This window comes from Asterias rubens, chromosome 7 (genome assembly GCF_902459465.1).
Source record: "Asterias rubens chromosome 7, eAstRub1.3, whole genome shotgun sequence".
Lineage (NCBI taxonomy): Eukaryota > Metazoa > Echinodermata > Asteroidea > Forcipulatida > Asteriidae > Asterias > Asterias rubens.
This window is the reverse complement of record NC_047068.1, coordinates 11,713,549-11,729,922: the sequence shown is the minus strand read 5'-3', so window position 1 is coordinate 11,729,922 and position 16,374 is coordinate 11,713,549. Positions and strand designations below refer to the sequence as shown.

The window sequence follows — 16,374 nt, the reverse complement described above, 5'->3', positions numbered from 1 at the left end:
GATTATTTTGTTTTCCAAGCGATGGAGAATTCTCTCCTGAGGCATAAATGGTACAAGTGAAGGAATCATCCTCTTATCATCAGTAACCAACATGTACCAGGGCTATGTGTAGCATGCTCAAAAACATGCAGTGCTGAAAATGTGGAGCAAGTTTCTCCATGCTGAAATAGGCTCAGATTGGGTCGTGGATTTAAAAGTATTGTCAGCTTTCCCTCCAACATGATGTTTTTTTTTTCTTAAATCTCAGTTTGTAATAGTTGAAATATTCCTGAAGGCGAAGATTTCAATCTTACAAAAATTGTCAATTTTGTGAGGAATGTATATTTATTCAATCTTCTTGGCAGCTTTAGTAATCATAAAGACCCCTTGCAGGACCTCACAAGCCAAAAACAGCGCCCTCAATCCAGTACACTTTCCATCATTTGACCTAGGTAATGCATCAGTTAAAGGGAAGGTACACGTTGGTCGAATTTGTGTGCTTTCAGATAGGAATAAAAGACTTCTAGCTAGAAGTCTTTTATTATTTTAGTGAGAAATTCCTTCTTTCTCAAAAACTGTGTACTTCAGAGGGAGTCGTTTCCCACAATGTTTTATACTATCAACAGCTCCCCAATGCTTGTTACCAAGTCAGTTTTTAAGTTAATATTTGTTTTGAGTAGTTACCAAACGTGTACCTTCCCTTTAATGAACTCTGTTAGCCCCTGCGAAAGGGGCTCAAAATGTCATTATACATGTATATATGAGCGATTCTTTCTTAACTTTTAACCCGACGACTCTCCATGTTTCCTTCTCACATGGTCATCACAAAAAAAGTATCAGATTTCTTGGCGAGGACCCATTGACGTAGCATTCCCAATCATGTTCAAGTAACTCTCAGATCCGATGCGTAAAGGGAGATGTTCTGAGACTACCCTCTCAATAATGCAGAAAGTGCGGCCGTTTCTATCTTTGAATTGTAATTACTCCAGGGACCTAAGATCTAGACATTACTCTCCATTCCTCCAGCTTGCTTCCTTCCTTCCTGCATCTTTTTTCCCCGTTTCGTTTTCTTCTCTCCTTTGTAGATTTTTTTTGTATGCCTTCCTCCATCAACTTGATAAATGCATTCACATTGGTGAAGGCTATTTGAAGATAGCATGGAGACACACAATACATAAATTTGTTCAGAAATTGAAATGTCAAATGTCGCTGATGTTTTCATGCAGGTCGATGGGGCGGTCAACGCGCATTGTTCAAACAACAATGGATGGAAAATTTGCGAAATCACGTCAGCACAAGTTAGTCAACACTTGGTTTAAAAAAAAACTGTAAAGAAAACAACGTGAATCTCTCCGAGGTTCGATTCTTTAGGGGAAATTGTTGGGATATAAAAGTCTTTTATGATTCTAGAATAACATCTATTTGTTAAAGTAATCAGCATTTTTTTTACTGGACTCTTTGTATTATCCTCGCTACGTTAAAGGGGCGCTATCATCGCTATGTTTAGGGGTTACTTTGTTCCCGATCAAAGCAGGCCTGTGGCTTTACATTTCTGAACTCTCACCCAGTTATTGCATGCGCACCTCCTCTTGTATTATATCTTAAGAGGGCATGCGCGCTTGCAGTATCTTGGTGAGAATTCATAACTACATGTACATGTATACCCATGCTGGAATAGAAACCAATGTCTTGAAACAAAATGAAATCCTTTAATCATGATGACATCGCCCCTTTAATATATCAATTGATGTGATCTCTGATGATCGATGATATGATGTTTGTCTGGATGGAGTGCAACAGAATTTTACTTAAACTTTAAAGTAGAAGGCAGTTTAAATCTTGTTCTTTGATTGGGGAGCTATTCAAACCGAGTTTCTGTACTGGCTTAAAGATTTGTATTTTTTAGTAGTACTTAGTCATTTGAAATTTTTCTAGAAATAAGCAAGCAAGGTTGTTTATAACACATTTTGTACCTCAAATAACACAGCTTTTCACATTTTCAAAAAACAGAAGCGATTTATAAATAATTAGTTATATCTTACAGATGGTATTGGCAGTTTGACCAGTTTCAATGGCGCTTGTGGGTGTTTTTTTTGTTGGGGGGGGGGATCTCTGTTGTATCTAAGATTAAAATGCTTTTAACTTGTGAGTGTCTGACACCATAGTTAAATATTCATATGAAATGGAATTGCTTCTCAACTCTGTTGTGTCATTCACAGTTAAAAGAAACAGCACAGGGTGTTTTTTTTTCTGAAACAGCCAGCAAAGAAGGTTCAGAAATTCACAATCTGATCTGAAACTATAATATGAGTTTCTCGGACCTGGGTATTTCAAAGCAACATTCAAAACCTCACAGTGTGGAAGACGAACGTCAAGATGAGTCTAGAGATTTACGCTGTCAATTATCGCTGAGCATACATCTTTAATAAGCGGTAGCCGAGCTGTCAGTCCAAACAGTAATCCTATCGCTAGGAACACCTGTCCGTCATTCCACACCGATGACATGCTCATGTTACCATGGTTACCTGTATCCTTATAATACATTTGACATTTTCAATTTTGCTTTGTCACTTTTCGTCCATGCCTCATCATTATAAACTGGCCACTTCCATTATGTTATGGTAAGTAACAATGATGCCTTCGTCCAAGTGTGTTTTGAAACAGTGTGATAGTCTAGTCACCCTCCTCCTGCCGTATTCTTGAAAACCCTTTCCCAGGAATTATCAAGTGTGTTACCTTTTCCCAGGGCTCGAATTTGGGGGGAAAAACCACAGGACTGCTTGGCTTGTAGCTTAAAGCATTTACTGGACTAGAGAATTTGTTATAAGATCGGAATCAAAATGAGAAGAACACAAGATCTACACAGTTTTGCATTTGAGTTGTTTTCTGAACAAGTACTAGGAGGTACTTGATGGATAACACTTCAGTAAACAACAGAATAGAAAGATGTTTACATTTGTCAGTTTAAATTGAAAATGCAGTGAGGTTTTATTATTCAAAAACACAAGAACGTCGCATTTGTACAGTGATAAGTTTATTGGTCCGAGCCTAAAATCTTGGGTCCGTGGTCCAGTGTTAATTTCGAGCCCTGTTTTCCCCCTTTGATTCAAGCCAGATAAGAATGTTTGAAGCATGTTATAAGTAGTCACATTGTCTTCTCTGATTTATTTGTAGTGTTGATGACTCTCATTTGCAGTTTTTATAAGATTTTTATTTGACCCCAAAACCATATATTTGTTTGATTGATCAGTGCCTGTTTTTGGTTTGCGCCAACCTTGCTTTAGATGTTCTCAAGTCTTTCTCATTTTGTCGCTACATTTCCATCTTCCCCTCAGATTCATCTCCCAAAATATCCACTCCGTATTTGTCTCAAATATCCTTCTCCGTTGTTTGGGGGTTTTAATTGATTAATTTTTTTTATGTATCGTTTCGATATCAGGCCAGGGAGGCCATGGCTTCTGTTGCCCCTTGTCTTGGCCTTGTTGTCCCAACAAAAGTTTCCCATAGACTTTAACATTTTCCAATGAAAAGTGCACTTTGCAAAATGAAAATGGCCTTGCCCTCTCAAAGTTGTAATTCCAGGCCTGCAATATAAAGTTCAATTGCCCATACCCCTGTTACATTAAGCTGTTTGCGTCTTAGATTGGAATATTGTCTGGTACCATGACAGGCTTCAGATCACAAGTTACCACTTAAATTAAAATGACTGGTTCAATCACAACTTTACTGTTTAGTTTGAATTCCTTAGACTATGCAGAGATTTGTGATGTCACATCATTATGGACTAGCTTTTCCATAGTTAAGTAAGAGACGATGTGAACACTCATACACAATTCTGAATGGATGTGTATGGCACAACGGTACCGGGGTTTGCTCATCTGGAGGTTGCTATGCAAAAGCTTGCCCTGAACCATTTGACATAGCAACTGTCTTAGTCTGAGGAATTCAAAATAAAAGTGGTACATTGTGACTAAGCAAGTCATTGTACCAGACATTACTTAAATCTAACCCGCAAAATGGCTGATTCAGTTCCTCAAGGTGACCAGTTTCCAGGTCTCATTCCAGCTATCCCATTCCCAATCTCTGTCAGTTTGTGTCTAGTATTTGTGTTTCATGAGTTTTCCCAAAGGTAGCCGAGTTCATAAACCCCTTGCGTATGATGTCACACTCTCAATAGCGCCCTCATTCAGGCAAAAGGAGGCAGCTCATTGGACAACAGCTGTAGTTGGTGCAAAAAAACCTCCACATCACCTCATGTTCCAGCAGCGTTGCGTGTTATAATGCAAAGGGTTATTGTTTCTCGGATTGCAATCATTCCGATTTTCCCCTCTACGTACAGAACATAGCCGTGCACCACGAGAATCCGGGAGATGTCTAGCCCCTTTTCCAACCACTTTCCTTATTGCTTTCCTTTCGTTCAAATCATTCATCTTCCTCCCATCTTCCTACTCCTCATCCTCCTCCTCCTCCTCCCCCTCCGTTCTACACTGTCCATCTGTTTGCAAATCAGACGTTGTTTCATTTGTTTCAAACTGTCAATTGTCTTTCCTCCCCTAATCCATCATCCTCTTCCAGATTATTTATCTTTGTCACTCAAGTTTCCCTCTTGCTCTCTCTCTGTTTCTCCATTTTTCTTCCACCATCTTATTTCCGCCCTTCTCATGTTCTTGAAGGAGAGCATACTTTATCACATGGCAGCCATTTTGTTTAGCTTTCTAACCATGCACCAAAAAACTTAGTGTGTGAAAACGGTTTACGAGTCTGACTAAATTGTTGATGTAGCCGGATACCAGACACAGCCATAGCCAAAGACACAGAAAATTACATACTTAGTTTGTGACATAGAGCCAGTGTTGTGACCAAGTCATTTTTTCTCAAGTCAAGTCAAGTCGCAAGTCATCTTTGCTCAAGTCAAGTCAAGTCACAAGTCATCTTTGCTCAAGTCAAGTCAAGTCACAAGTCATTTTTGCTCAAGTCATGTCAAGTCACAAGTCAAATTTTTGCAAGTCAAGTCAAGTCACAAGTCAGTGAGTCACATAATAACTCGAAATAAGCTCACCCCCATGATGTTGTGATAGAGCTATAAAGCTCTATGGTTTGTGACCAACTCAAGCGGCTATGGCTATTGGCTCCAGTGAATAATCACTGTTTCTAAAACCATCAAATTTTTTTGCACTGCGTCAAGAATTTTTTTCAAGATGGCTGTTATGTGAAAACGTTATCCGAGACTGTTTTAAGTACCCAATTGGATGACTTCAACCATACATTGTAGCATATGGCTTTGTACTATACGCTGATATCCTGAATTTATGTAGTTTTTGTTTACACTGGCTTGTCGTTGTTGCACGATAGCATCTGCTTTGTTGAGTTAGTTGATGTGGCAGCTGCTTTGTTGAGTTAGTTGATGTGGCAGCTGCTTTGTTGAGTTAGTTGATGTGGCAGCTGCTTTGTTGAGTTAGTTGATGTGGCAGCTGCTTTGTTGAGTTAGTTGATGTGGCAGCTGCTTTGTTGAGTTAGTTGATGTGGCAGCTGCTTTGTTGAGTTAGTTGATGTGGCAGCTGCTTTGTTGAGTTAGTTGATGTGTGCTGATGTAGTATTCTGCTTTTATTGTTTGATAACCATTGTTATGTTTGGTTTAAATAAGAGAGTTTTTGAGTGGCACATTGTATTTATGTAAAGCTTATTGCCCTTAGTTGTTTGTGTTTCATTACCTTTTTTTTTAAATTTGCAAAATTGACTAACCTTACGGATTATTAAGTACACTGTTCATAACTACACAATTAGATATTGTATTTCCTGTGAGGGTTAAACAAAGATCATTGAACCTTTTCAGAATAACAATTCTTTTTTTAAATAAAGAAAGCTGACCTTTATCGTTAATTGCAAACTAAGAAAGTGAACAAGTTCGAACTCCAAGTAACCACTATTCTTGGGAAATTTCATTTAGTTACACTCGGACAATGAATACATAAATTTAGCACTTTATCTAAAAGATGACATTAAGAGTTTTAGGATATCCTGTCATCTTTGATTCCAATTTGTCTGAATTGCATTTTGATCCAGGCAAAATAATAGTTGACATATAAATACATAAAAACATACCATTTCATGTTTTCTAAAGATTTTTTCTAATGTTTTGTCTAATGGCAGTCTGTTTCAATGAATTAATGACGAGTTTGCTTTATTTACATTGTCACTGAATGCATGAACGCAAATCAAACAAATACATGCAATTCAATGGTTTCCGGTGTGACATTAATCAAACATTGCACAAATGGTTTCTGTGAAAACAGCTGTTTGGTGACAACACATTTTAGCATAATATTAAAAAGTCTCAGTAGTATTTTAAAGGGCCATGGAGCTGATTTCTCAAGGAGACATTGCCTTAAATGGTATGAGTGACATAGTAACAAATCTTATTCAACAAATTGTATCCTCTTTTGTCGTTCCCGAAAGACATTATTAATAGACAAATTCTCAAGGGACTGATGCAAGAATTGTTTTCTTGAAACAAGATTTGTTGCTTCTTATTTTGAAAATACTGTTTTTAGATTGTTCTTTATGTGTGTATCAATTGTAATTGCAAAGGAAAGTGATGATGTCACAATGTGAATCACTATGGTGATATTGACATCGCATCTTTAAGATGTTTTGAATCTTACATGTGATTATGATACATGTGATTCTATACTGTATTGTTGAATCCAAAGCTGGTCACCACAGGCCTGTATGCTTCGTTTGTGAAAGGGCAAGGGCATCAAGGCGTTTTCTCCTTGGTAAAGGGCACCCTATGAGGAAATTGTAAATTTCTACTGGAGCATTTCAAGGGCACCAAGGCAATGACCAGGGGGCATGGAGGCAATCACCTTTGTTGCCTCCGTGAAGTATCAGGCCTGTCATAATTGTGGCAGAATTGGATAATTTTCTTTTCTTAAAATAATAGAAGATTTTATTTGTGCCTGGTGTGGTACTGTAATTACTGTAATCCCTATTTACTTTGTTGACTGTTGTTGAACTATCCCTATGTAACTCCTCCGAGTCTGCCATTTAAAAAAATCTTCTTTTTTCTTTAAATTAATTATTGTAGTGAGGGGATGGAAACCTGTTTGAATTTAATTGTCTTTCCGGAATAAGGCAGACCAGTGTGGCTGTTTTTTAATTTTTTATTAACATTGTGAATTTGAAAATCGTAATTTATAACAAAAAGAAGGGAAGGTATCCAGGAAAAAAGCGGGAAAATTATAGCCAATCAAAGTTCTTGTTTAACAAAAAGTGGAGTGGCTAAGAACCAATCAGAGTATGTCTTTTATATAACATAAAATAAGGATGTTTGGGAAAATTGCATTAGCTATTGCAAGTATTACCAACCAAAAGGACATGTATAAATGAAAAGAAATATTTAATGGCCTGATGTTTCGACTCTAGCAGAGTCTTTCTCAAAAAGATTTTTTTCTGGCAATTACGTTTTATTCCAATTCCATGACGCTAATAGAGGATGACTATCTCAGCAGAAGAGTGGAGAAATCGCTCAATCAAGAAACACCTTTGATCTTGGCTCAGTTTGTGCTAAACTAGAGCAAGATGTAACATTGCAGTAGTTTACCGCAAAGCATACAAATCATAGTCTGGCCACTTCGATCTAAACATCGCATTTGCACTCGGACCAAAGTGCATCCTGTCTTCTCGAGACGTACATTAACATATCTGAGCTACCGCTAAGGTTCGTGTTGTTAAAGGAACATTGCAGAATTGGTTTCTGCTTACAAAACAGTCGCTGGCAGTGTAAGCACTTTATGAAATCCACCATTACATAAACTGACAAGCCTGTAGAAAATTGATTACACATTTTGCATGACATCGATTAAAAATAAAATAAAATAAAATAAAAAACGCTCACTGAGCGATAAACTCCAAACAGGAAACTAATTTTATTTATTTCTCATCAAGTATGACGTTTCAGACAGAAATATTTTTAGGGACGTTTTCTACTACCATCATCATTAGACCGTGAAAATAATGTAAAATCTTAGACATTTTTCTTTCTTTCTTACCAATTCTGTAATGTTCCTTTAAAGGGGGGTGCTTATAAGAGTCCTTTGTTTCTTTCTGAAATATAATACACAGATTTTAAACCCTTTCAATCTAAAAGCATCTTCAAGGTTTGAAAAAGAACAAATTCCATTGGTAATCACTGCGCAAGATTAATGTGATAAAGAGTGAATTGACAATGCTTTAAGACGCCTTTGGAAATGAAATTATCAGACATCAACCCTTAGGATCCGGAAACTCTGTTTTCAAGATGCGACCTTGATCGTTGATAAGAGTTGATGATTTAAAAATGCAAATTGCATTTGGAATAAAACACTCACAATGTGTTTGGAAATTACTTCTAAAACTTGAATGGCAGTTGGAAATGACAGGAAATGAATGCATTATGTAAAATACACAGCAACCTAACCACAGTTTTTGTTTATGTCAAAATCTTGACACAATAAGTTATTTAAAGGAGTCCCTTGCATGGAATTTCACCTTTGAAAGAGCAAGGCCATTTTCATTTTGCGAAGGGCACTTCCATTAGAAAATCTAAAAGTCTATTTGAAACTTTTGAAGGGGCACCAAGGCCAAGACCAGATGCAACGGAGGCCATGTAATGGCCTTCGTTGTGTGCGTGTTATTCCAGATCTGGAATCATTAGTAATAGAGATGGGGTTGGTTAACTACGTCAACAAATCTGGTGGTAAAATCCACATTGCTCTGTCTCACTTTGTTGAGCTACCGAATGGCAATAATTCCGAAACAAAATGCTTTGCAATATTCTCATTTATCAAGATTTTAAAACAAGTTCACTGACCTGTGCTCGACCTCAGTTGACCTTTTTCAAAAACACGGCTTTGACTTTTGGCTGTGGCTACATCTCTCTGTCTGTCTGTTTAAAGCAGTGCGAAGAGAGTGTACAATTTTAAATTAGTTTGGGTTTACACAAAGAAAAATTGACTGGAACGGGACTTGAACTAACGAGCTCTGGATTACTGTACTGGCGCTCTACCAACTGAGCTATCCAGCCCTAGGCGATTTCCCGATAATAGTAAATATTTTTGTTATGATTGCAACCCCGAACAAAGATATTGACTATTATCTTCAAGTACGCGCTAATCCTCCAATCAGATTGGCAGATTGGCAAAACCTATATTGCACGGCTAATATCACTACCATGCGTCTTGTGTGTTCTATGTCACGCGCCAAGTTTGCTTGAAGATAAATACGTTATCATGATAACTTATAATATGGAGACCACCAGCATCTGGATAGGGGTTAGTTGGTAGAGCGCCAGTTCATTCATCCGGTGGTCTCACTCCGGTTAATTTTTCTTTGTTTAGACCTAAACTATAAATAAACTTAGTTAGTTTCTCTTGTGGTTTAGTACTTGAATGTCAAATTTACTCACACAATCAGAACCAGATTAATCAGAACCATGGTTTTAAAAGAACTTTTGACACTCATTTTGTTTTTCTTTTGAAATGTTTGTCGAGAAATCTATTAGAAGTATTGTGTTTTGTAACATTTATTAGGAACGGTTAAGGTTCGTAAAAGCCCTGAAGAAGTTTTCTGAGATGTATTTCAATTTCAATTCAACAACATTTTTTTCCATCTCTCATATCTTCACAAAATAATGATTTACATAAAAACAGAATACACTAATGGTGTATAATAGTAGGAATAGGTCAGTGTTGGTGAAATGGAGGCAAGCCCCGTTAAGCAATTACTTGATTGTGGAATGCCATACAGGACAAGACAGACAACAGACACAAAAGACAGAAGCAGTCATCTTTACTAGACTGTCATTGTGGGGTTTATTCCAAGATGTAGTCTAGGTCCAACAGATTTGTTTCTTTCTCATTTGAGTGAATTTGAAAGATTTTCTCTTTTTATTTTGATTTTGCCAGCCTGAGAAGAAAGAGACGAGCCTCGCTGCTGCAAGCAGAGAGAGTTTGGATGAAGAGGATGAAAGATACGACGATGAGATGGGAGAGAAGAAGGAGGAGGGACAAGATGTTCAATCCATCGTCTCTATCAAGGATACCTCAGGTAGCTACAAGACTTTAGGGTCCCATACATTTACTTGGATATATGTTCTTTATTGATGTTTCTTCTTGTTCTTTATTGATGTTTTCTTCTTAAGGGCCCTGGACATGTTTGGTAATTGTCACAGACCAGTAGTCCCACTTGATTTATCCCAACAAATGCATCAAATAACGAAATTTTGAATCATTCAATTGGTTGTCGAAGTTGCAAGAAAATAGTGGAAGAAAAACATGCCTGAGAAAAGCCTAAGGACTGAAGTCTTTCTCAGATTGACATATCTTAAAAATGATGATTCATAATACTACCAACAGCTCTCCGTTGCTCGTTTTGGTGCTAACATATATTTTGAGTAATTACCAAACCTGTCCAATGCCAAGGTGTACTAGCATTGATGCGCAAGGTATAGTGTACATGTAGGTCAATCTGTAATATATGTCGCGATGGAGACTCGGTCCTTAGCCTAGGGGGTTATAGAGACCCACCTACCGGACCTAAGGATATATAAGTCAGTCAATAAGCTAGAGGGATGATTTATCTCAAGGGATGGCTAGCAGATTCTCGGGGCTGATGATTTATATTGGACCTACATGTATGACCGGGGCTAATAACAACACTCGTGAAGCTTATCAAGCTACAAAGGAATAACGCGTTGTATAGGCGTGGTCTAATAAATTGGTATTATTGTTATGTCTGAGGTTTACTTTGGGGAAAGCCCGCAGGAATCGCTGCCTTTTTTTCTACCGATGATCATAAGCTGTTGACCCTTTTCAAACATGGAACATTTATACCTCAATGGCTAAAGGCTGAGTTTTTTCATGTCGAACTGTGTGATGTTATTTTATTCGCATGTTATAGCATCGTACATGGAATCCCCTTGGGCCACATTTCATAGAGCTCATTAAACAGGCAATAATGCCAAATTCTGCTGGGCTAAAATATGCAGGAAGCCAGTCACTACTGGTACATGTGTCATGGTATTTTGGCTGGTAACCCTATTCTAGTGTGCCAAAATAATTTCTGCTTAAGTTTTTTGTGTGCTTCAGCATTTGTGCGAAATTAGGCCCAGTTTCTTGAGAATATTGAAATACATTACAGACGTTCAAGGTCTATTCAATACTACACAAAGTGCATTTATTAAACACTATCTCACATTTTTTATAATCTAATTTATATTGTCTATTGAATTTCAATTCTATGCTTAACATTTCGGTTCAATCTCTAGTCTCAAGTTTTAAATTTCAAGTTTCAACCCCAAACCTCAATACAAAAAAAGGTCAGATTTCTGAGATGTCACTTTCACCAAAAGGTTAAATCTCTAACCTCATGTCTCACAGCTCAAATCAGAATCCTAAATCTCCTAGATTTGTTCTCATAGCTCAAAATCAAAATCTTAAATCTCTCAACTCATTTTGTACAGCTCAAATTGAAATCCGAGAACTCCTAGCTCAAAATCAAAATCTCAAATCTCTAAGCTCATTTCTCACAGTTCTAAAACCAAAATGTTATATGTCCAAACTCATATCTCACAGATCAAAATCAGAATCTTAAATCAATTTTCAAACTCAAAATCACAATCTCTATGCTAATTTCTCACAGCTTAAAATTGGAATCTGGAATCTCTATAAGCTCATTTCTCAAAACTCAAAATCAGAATCTCTAATCTCAACACTCAGATTTCATACACAAATTCAAAGCAACTCGCCTTCTCACAGCTCAAAATCAGATTCCTAAAACTCAATCTCATTTCTCACTACTCAATTTTCACACTCAGATGAGAAGCAACTCGCCTTACTTGCCCCCGATGTCACCCAGTCGCCTCCTCCAGGGGGTCTAACGAGCCCCCCAATCATCACCCGCACTGCGGCAACACCTCAGGGATCCCCAATGTGTGAACAGCCTAAGGAATTCAAGGGACCTTTTCTTGATACTCAGTCTATTGACTCGGACTCAGTGGTGAGTAATGAGTTTCAAAATGAGTTTCATTTAGCCATTTGTGAGTTGGATTTTGAATGATGTCTGGTACAATGACTTGGGGTGTGTGGCCAAGTGGTCTAGGGTGGTGGACCCAAGTTCGGTAATTTACAAAATAAGGGTTCGACTCCTGGCACTTATATCCTTGAGCATATACAGGGAGGTTTACATTTGTAAACTTACTTGGTAATAAATGCAGCAGCTTTCTATAGTATAAAGCATTTTGAGAATCATTTCACTTTGAAGTTATGTCGTTAAGGAAAAATATATCAGTTTTTATGCCCCAAAATATAAATCTGAGAAACATTAATGTCAGATTCACTTCTGAGATTGTGTTTTCCAATTATGGATTATTCTTCCTGTGTGGACATAATATAACCACTCCGAACCTAAAAAATGGTACCACCGTTTGAAATTAATTTTGCACAGGTTAGTCTAATATATCTTCATTTGTAGGATTAAACCAATCCAACGGTTCCACTTTGCCTTTATTTAAACCACACTTTTCACCAGAAGTAATTATTGGATTGGATTGATTTATTATAAACTTGTATTTCAACATTTCTTCCCTCTGTAGTCCTCCTTCCACATCCATGGCTCTCCCCGTCCACCACGCAGTGCCCTCTCTCGGAACGGTTCTGGTCGTACTAGAGGCATCCTCTCCACCAATCCTACTCAGATGAGAGATCGTCACTACCTACGACCTTTCCAGTTGCCTGAAGGTGACCACAACACCGATAGTGACATCCACTCTAACATCAGCAGCCGTATGAGCAGTCGAAGGTATAAAGTTTTGATTGGTTCGACGTTTGGAGTTCGACGTCAGGAGTTGTTAACCGCCAGGGCAAAATTTCACGGCTCTGCTTACCGTAGCAAATAATCTGCGCTTGCCGAAGCAGGGAATTCTGTGCTTAAGTCAAGCGTGTATTTCACGGGTTAGCGGGGAATTTTGGCTTGTGGGCATGCGTTCTCCACATTACTAGGCATTCTACGCTTACACTGCTGGCGCATAAATCCGGCTCTTGCACGCAAGTGGAGAATTGTGATCGTAAGCGCAGAATTCGGCGATAAGCATAGCCATGAAAATTGGGTCCAGTTCTTTTCAGAACCAACGTTACTCAAAAGAGATTTACACATACTGCTATGGCAAACCTCACCTTATTATACATGGTACTTCTACCAGGCAAATTTCAAATTCCACAGTCGGTTTAATATTATGATATGGATATATTTCTCCGGAGGATTGGTGTTGTGTATAAATTATAGATTGAAGCCATTTTTCACATACAATTCCTTTACTTTGCCTTCGGTGACAAGTTAGCCTTTTCAGGGAAAAATCTGAAATAATTCTCACAAACAACAGACAGACCAATTATTTATGAACACAAACTATTTCCCCTCGTGCCCTCTTTAAATCTAAGCATCTCGGTCAAAACAACTAACCCCAAGATTCCGATCCAACTGAGGAGAAAAACATCGTGGGTGATATCAGCCGAGGAAACCACCCCCACGCTCCCCTACATGCCCCCTCAAAGGAGAAAAAACTGCCAGACAATTTGCAGGGTTTAATGAGCTCATCTGGGTCGTGATAATAATCACACACAGTCTTGAGATTGTGTTCTCCTTGGGGACTAGAGATTGGACATTTGAGGTTTTCTTGTTTTTTTTCTGTCTTGGCGCTGATTATCTGCAGTCGCAAGAGTTTTCTATCTGCATTATTTCGTCGGCTCAGGACTATAATGTTATATTCAATTTGGCTTTACCCATGCACAAAATACTGAGTACTATAGATTTCTTAAAATTGGTTTTGCATATTTTGGAGCTCATGGTAATTAGGGTGTATTGATTAAGAGTGGTCTTCACAGTAATTGTTGGCAGAAATGAAAAATTAAGTTTCTAAAATAACAAACACATGATTTGTGGGTTTTGAGTCATTTTGTCAAACTTGTTCGCATTTTTCACTAAACACCCTCTTGAATGTTACAAGTTTGAAATTGCAATTAAAGAACATATTGTTGTTTATTTTTTAAATGAATTCAAATCGTTTTAATTTTATATTTACCATAAAGGGAAAAGTATTATGTCAACAGCTCAGTAACAAAAGCTAAACTTTCGTTTAAAAGACAAATTCACTAGAGCTGGAAATGAACCAGTGACATCCAAATTAATGTACCGGTGCTTTACCAACTGAGCTATTTAGCCCCATGTATGGGGTCTCCCTATTTTGTCAATATCTTTGTTTGGGGTGCCAGTCAATAGTGTCATATATCCAGAGATAAGCGACAGCGAGGGGATCACCTGGAGGAGATGAAAGTTAATGAGATGAAAGAAATACAATTCTAAGTCACAAAAAAAAAGACAAATCTGTATTAATCTTCCAGTTTAAAGCCATTATACACTTTCAGAACAGAAAAAAAAGTTCACAGATTTACAAATAACTTACAGGGTTTACAGAAGGTAATGGTGAAAGACTTCTCTTGAAATATTAGTCCATGAAATGCTTTACTTTTCGAGAAAACATTAAAACATTTATCAATTCTCGCTAACGAGAATTACGGATTTATTTTGAACACATATCATGACACGGTGAAACGTGCGGAAACAAGGTTGGGTTTTCCCGTTATTTTCTCCCGACTCCGATGACGGATTGAGCCTAAATTTTCACAGGTTTGTTATTTTATATAAAAGTTGTGATACACAAAGTGTGGGCCTTTAGACAGTACTGTTTACCGAGAGTGTGAATTTGGAACCAGAAAAAAAAAATAATAATAACAAAATAAGAATAAAACAAGAGGTAACACAGCGTTCTATCCCAGTTTCTAATATCATCTATAATTTGCCAATCTTCCTTCAATAGAAGTTCATCTCAAGAGAACTCCGACCACAACGGTTACGTTCCCGACACAGACAGCCGACGTACCTCTGTAGCTAGCTGCAACGGAGACAGCCGCCGTACTTCTTACATCTCATGCAATGGTGGCTCCTTCACAGCGCAGCTAGATAAACAGATCATGGAGGCCGAGAAGAGAAGTAGCCGAGGCTCAATGGGGAGGATGAGTCACCATGACGAAGAGGAGATAATCTTTGATCCAGATCAGGTGGATGAGGCAGTAAGTTTTAAAAGTTTTGTATTAATTGTGTGATTGTCACCTTGATTTATAAAACCCCGAAATCCACCCTTCCCGAGAAATGTTTAAATATTAGGAAGTCAGATGAGATTAACAAATGTTTCATGCAGTTGTAAAAAAAATCTTCAATTTTTAGGCAAGCTTATTTGTTTTTTGCTAAAAGTATGGCTGGGAAAAAAAGGATAAAAAACTTAAATTTCAAGGCAAGCTAATTTGTTTTTTGCTAAAAGTATGGCTGAAAAAAAGGATAAAAATCTTAAATTTCAAGGCAAGCTAATTTGTTTTTTGCTAAAAGTATGGCTGGCAAAAGGTAACAAAATTGTTCAGTAGAAACATATGCCACCTTGGGTATGACTTTAGGAATTCAAACAGCGCCCTCATTGAGGTAAAAGAAATACCTAGTTGTCTGATAGTTATGCGTGGTGCGTACACACGAGCACATTAGCATTGTTTGGCCTCAGCGACGTATACGAGCAGTCTATGGAATAATCAAAAAGACTCATTGCTGATTAATCAATTTCTAAGCACCAGTTAAGGGAACCTAATTGCACTGATGACATAAATTTCATTCCAGAGATGAGTTTAAACAGAAGTCATAAAAGTCAATTGAAACTCTGGAATTGCTAGTCACAGTTTTCAAAGGGATTTACGCGCAAGACTTTCTGATACATTGAACGATTTGCTGACGTAACTGCACAATAGTTATCTCGACAAGGCTTCTCTTAAATCTGTCTACGTTAGTGTATCTCCTGAACATTAACCTAAATTCAAATTGTATGAATGGTTGAAATCTGTCTTGTAACCCGACCCCATCTCCTTGTGCAATGTGTACGTATAATTAACATGAGATGTTTATTGGAATGCATGCTTCCATCCAGTTAAGCTGGATTGATCCTTTGTACCCTTATACACCTAATCCTTAAACGCCTACAACCTTCCCTCCTCCACAAACAACCTGTCTACATGTAGTAAGACTACATTCTCTTTGTTTGCTCAGTGTCTCAAACTTATTTTCAAGATGCTCAATAATTGATGCTTCATTTCAGCTTGTGTAACACAACAGAAGATTTCCTTTAAAATAATGAGCTTTATTTGGGGAATTCCCTGGTGGGTTTTGAAGAAGTTTTGAAGAAAATAATAAATTTAGCCATTATCTTCATATCCTGTGTTTTTCTATTCATAACAAATTACTTCCACTGAGTTTTGCGGTTGC

General features: G+C 37.7%; 1 protein-coding gene across 11 annotated transcripts in view; it reads left to right on the top strand.

Annotated features, from left to right (window-relative positions):
- Positions 1–16,374, top strand: part of LOC117293140 (voltage-dependent T-type calcium channel subunit alpha-1H-like) — a 107,349-nt gene that overhangs the window by 46,256 nt on the left and 44,719 nt on the right. For 10 of the 11 annotated variants that reach the window (XM_033775368.1, XM_033775375.1, XM_033775373.1 and 7 more), the window contains 4 exons: positions 9,924–10,065; positions 11,834–12,015; positions 12,611–12,816; positions 14,891–15,143. In XM_033775368.1, the coding sequence (XP_033631259.1) occupies positions 9,924–10,065; positions 11,834–12,015; positions 12,611–12,816; positions 14,891–15,143 (783 nt within the window). The remainder of the gene's footprint in view (positions 1–9,923; positions 10,066–11,833; positions 12,016–12,610; positions 12,817–14,890; positions 15,144–16,374) is intronic. The other variant, XM_033775367.1, reaches the window with a different exon arrangement.